Below are 4,870 nucleotides of genomic sequence, written 5' to 3' on the forward strand. Positions count from 1 at the left end.
AGGCTGCTGACACCTTTGCTGAGGGTTTCGACTTGGCCCTTGAGTAGGTCAAGTGCGTCTTCCCAGAGGCTGACTGCTCTCAGTTTGCCATGGACTTCGAGGTGATGGATGGCAAGATCGTTCACCCTTGATCATTTACTGTTTTGTCTTTACCTTCTTGTACATAAACTTTAAATGTAAAAACTCTTATTGTATATATAAAATGCCACTTTCCTCTTACTGTTTCTTCTGCTGTGTATCTCTTGGTTTTCATCTCTTGCCATGCACGATTAACTGCTAACCTGCTCGACTTGGCACAAATCTTTGTTGTACTTGACTTCTCTTACTTCTGACTTCGATCTCAACTAGCAACACTTGATAAATGATCTGGCGTGGCCTTGCTTGCTCAGGCCTATCGGGTAAGAACTTGTCTAAAACTTCTTAAACAACGCTCTAACCACCGATAACCGATCAGAATGCCACTACCACCCACTCATCAGTCATCGCGCCTCTGCTTCTACCTTATATCCCCCTATATCGCTTGTCGCTCCAGCGCTAAGTGCATAGAGGACTCCTACACCGATCGGTCAAGGATGATGCCTCGTTTTGGGGATGAAGAGTGTTTCTCGATAACCCCTCTTGCCTGCCCCAAGGTCATCGATCCTTAACACATCGGGTCGTGCTTCCACCTTCTCACTCCTGGGGTGAAAAGGGTTTTGACTAAGAGTTCTACTGCGCCAATATTGATGCTATGCCACTTGGGCAAAGGCGTTTCTCAAAATCCTTACTTTCCCTTCTTGGGCTTACTAGCACCCCTGGCTTTTCGAACCTTAGCTGCCTGCACTCACACCTAGGGTGAGGAGGACTTTAAACCGGTTGCCATGATCGCACCTGAGGCGAGGAAGGCCTAACCGATTACCTGCACTCGCGCCTGGGGTGAGGAGGATTTTAACTTTAAAACTTTGCAAACTCTTATACTGATAACTTCTTTTTTTATTGGGTGGCCTCACTAAAACCCTCTTCTGGGAAAAAGAGTGCCCCCTGAACTGTTCAAACTGTTTATACTAGCGCGAAAGCGCGACAACTTTACATTTTCAACTAAAATAGAACTTCAAGTGTGTGGCGTTCCACGTTCTGGGGATCGCCAAACTCTTCCCAGCACTGCGACCTCCGATCGCCTCTCGTCCACACCTGGCAGTGGTGTCGAGGTAACATGGCACACACTCCTTTGCTGCTTGAGGCTGTTCTCATAGCAGCGCCTAGCCTCCTTCTGGTCCGACTTAATGGTGATCACAACCCCTTCTATCGACGACAACTTCAACTTCACGTGCCTCGTCGACGGTACAGCTCCCAACCTGTTGAGCGTCGGCCTTCCCAACAGTATGTTGTAGACGGATGGGGCATTGACCACTAGGTACTTAATTTTTTCCGTGCGAGCAACGGCTCCATCTGTGAACATGGTCCACAGCTCTATGTAGCCTCGCACCTCCACCTGGTCCCCTGCGAAGCCATACAAGCACCCCTCGTACGACCTTAGATGATTAAGGGACAGTTGCAGCTTGTTGAAAGTCGGCCAGAACATCACGTCCGCCGAGCTTCCCTGGTCCACGAGGACCCTGTGCACCTTTCTCCCTGCCTTGACGAGGGAGATGACTATAGGATCGTTGTCGTGAGGCACAACGTCCCGGAGATCCGCCTTTGTAAACGTGATGTCAGCATCGGGGGAATGATCTTCTTCCACCGAGTCGACAGTCATCACCGACCGAGCGTACCTCTTCCTCTGAGAGGCTGTACACCCTCCTCCAGAGAAGCCCCCTGTGATCGTGTGCACCTCCCCGTGCACAGGTACCTCGTGCTGCGGATCTTCTGCTGGTGACCTCGATGCCCGATCACCTTGCGTCTCCCGCAAGTAATCGCTCAGGAAACCACTTTTTACCAACTCCGCGAGTTGGTGTCCCAACGCCAAACAAGTGTGGAGTGAGTGGCCATAAGCCTGGTGAAACTCACACCACATGTTCTTCTTCCTTCCGAGCACCTTGTCAGTCTTCTCTGGTGCTCGCAACCTTGCCGCTATGGCTGGAATGGCGATCAACTCCTCCAAATCCACCACGAAGTCGAACCTGGGGGGCACGTTGCTATCCCTCACGCGCCCCCTGCCCTGGTCCTTCCTAGGCTCGTACGGGCGGGGCTTCCCCTGGGCCTTCTTTCCTTCTTTGGCCTCATGCACCCTCATTGGCTGCTGAGACCTACTCAGTCCTCCGCGCGACTTGGTCGGGGCCGCGCTTCCCCTCTTCTCAGAAACCTCTGTTTCTGCCACGATGTGCGCCACAACACGACGCCTAATTTCCGCGAAGGTGCTGGGGTGATTTCTGATCAAAGATTCACTGAAAGGGCCCGGCATAACCCCTTTCTTGAACGCATGCACCAGCATGTCTTCATCTTTGCTGGGCAGCCTCACCACCTGGGCTCCAAAACGACTAAGGTAGTCCCTGAGGGACTCACCTTGGTTTTGTCGTACGTCGAACAAATCATACGACACCACTGGGGGTGCCCTGTTCACGATATACTGCTCCATGAACAACTTAGAGAACTACTGAAACGAAGTGATGTGGCCATCTGATAGGCTCACGAACCACTCCAGAGCAATCCCGCTCAGGGTGCTCATGAACAGCTTGCAATCCACCGCATATGAACCCCCAAAGAGCATCATCTGGGTGTGAAACACCGTCAGATGCGTCTCTGGATCCTCCACCCCGGTAAACGAGGCTTTCACCCCTACCAAGTTTGGTAGCACCACTGCACTCATGATCTCATATGAGAAAGGCATGGGGAAAGTCCTGGGGGGAGATGGCGGCGGCACCACTCTTTCCTCTGCTGGGCGTTCCTTCTGCGCCTGCAGCGCCTTGCGCAACTCTTCATTCACTCTGTCCAACTCCTCATTTCTGCCCTGTGATGCAGCCAAGTCCGCTTGCATCCTTTCTTGTTCCATTCTTGACGCTGCTACATCGTCTTGTAGCGCTCGCATCATTTCCAAGACCTGCGCCATTGTCACAGCTCCTTCTTCAGCTGATGGCGCGAGTGAAGTTTGCCTTGTCTTTCTCATTTTTTCAGCAAAGAATCTCAAGAACAAACGAAGTCTAACAGCAAAGTGTGGATGGGATCACAAATTCACACGGGCCCCACGGTGGGCGCCGAATGATCTCGCAGGGGATTCGAACGTCGAAGGATTCGCCACGTCAAACTCTGTCTTCCGCAAGAACGCTCCAAGCACTCCACAAGAACTCCAAGAAAACCTGCGAAACACACCAAACGGCGCCTCTGGCGGCCGATTGCACTCCGACGCTCAAGCCAGCCTCGCAAAACCACCAAGGAACTAAGAACCAAGAATCTCAGCGAGACTCGTGTGCACTCTGTGATTCTCTCTTTCTCTCTGTGTGCAAACTAGTAACTTGCAAGAATGAATCTTACCTCCCTCTGCATGAGCGCGGAATGCCTTTATATACTCTATTGCGCGCCTAAGTTATTCGTGTATGAAGTAACTTAGCGCGTTTCTTTCACTAGGTGTCTCGTGCAACCTCAACGTGAGTACCAAGTGTGGCTTGGCTAAGCGCATGCACCAGGCATCACCTACTGTGTGAACGATCACCTCTGCTTTGCGCCATGCACGTTATGGGCTAAGAGAGCACCAATCACCGACTGGCTTACTAGCTCTCTTAGGCCACTCTCGTGCACGACACTACTAAACACTTAACTTCTACTTTCTCTGATACTCTGCCACCCAAGGTTCGTATGCAACGCTCTCGCTGGGAAACGTCCTTCGTTTCCAGCTTAACTGCGCGTAACACGAAAACCCGATGACCATCGCTCACACCGGATGACCGATAGCGCCACACCCTCGGCTTCCAGGCGCGTATCTAGGCGCTGATCGCGCATCCTCTGACGACCGATCACCCCCCCTGGGTGACTTTCTCAATGACTCGTCTGCTTCCCTGGCCCACGTGTTCCCCTAAGAACGGTCCACGTGGCTATCCTTTGCTGACGTCACCGACTACTGATGACTGACCGGATCAGCGCCAAATGTTCCCGCCGGCTGACCAGGGTCGTCTTTATGCGTGGCTTGTCCTTGCGAGCTAGGGCACCTTCGTTCTGCTCCGTCTGTGAGTACCTGAAAAGAAGTGAACAAAGGGGGACCCTCGCGGCCATTTGCACTCCGACGATCAAGTCAGCTAGCGATAAACATCAAAGAGTGACGCACCTCCGTATCGAAACACCGTGAAGGGATGCTTTGAAGGTGGCCGAATAGTACTGAGTGGCTAATACTGTGTGCCCTAATTGTCTATGCGCACAGTGGGTGCGCCGTGAAACAACTAGGGTTTGTTGCTCTGTGTAAACTGTGAGAATTAGGTCAAAACTCAGATCCCTTTCAAACGTCCCAAGGCCCCTTTTTATACACCTCCCGCCTTTAGAAGCGCGTTAAAGCGCATTGAAAGCGTATAAAAATATCCCTTGAAACATTCGAAACGTAATCTGAATTAACGCGTACCTTAGCGAACTTTCAGGAAAACCTTGATGTTCCAGTGCTTATTGCCACGTGTCCTTCTGACTTGATCACTACTCTACGTAGAGGGCCTCACAGCGCCGTAACCCAACTTAGGGTTATTCCATTGTGTGAGTCCTCTTTCCTCGAAGCGCATCTGGCGCGGGGGGTGACTTTTTGGGTGCCAACACATGCCCCTCAGCCTCTAGTCATTCGCCTGGGAGTGCATTTTCTTTACTCTCGCACCACGCACTTGGTTTGCCCCTGGGTTTGGCCCGCTCATGGGTCGTATCTACCCCAGGGGTCTCCCTGAGGTGGCGTGGGTACTTCACGAGTCAGGGTACTCCCTACTGG

General features: G+C 52.1%; 1 protein-coding gene across 1 annotated transcript; it reads right to left on the reverse strand.

Annotated features, from left to right (window-relative positions):
* Nucleotides 1-1,090: 1,090 nt before the first annotated feature.
* On the reverse strand, nt 1,091-2,554 carry LOC137824834 (uncharacterized). The gene has a single exon (XM_068630511.1). The coding sequence runs from the start codon at nt 2,552-2,554 to the stop codon at nt 1,091-1,093; it is 1,464 nt and encodes a 487-aa protein (XP_068486612.1).
* Between the last annotated feature and the right edge of the window lie 2,316 nt (nt 2,555-4,870).

This window comes from Phaseolus vulgaris, chromosome 8, assembly GCF_000499845.2.
Source record: "Phaseolus vulgaris cultivar G19833 chromosome 8, P. vulgaris v2.0, whole genome shotgun sequence".
NCBI lineage: Eukaryota > Viridiplantae > Streptophyta > Magnoliopsida > Fabales > Fabaceae > Phaseolus > Phaseolus vulgaris.

What these genes read in the sequence shown, in the direction of transcription:
- LOC137824834 (XM_068630511.1), bottom strand. Translation starts at nt 2,554, where the DNA reads ATGGAGCAGTATATCGTGAACAGGGCACCCCCAGTGGTGTCGTATGAT.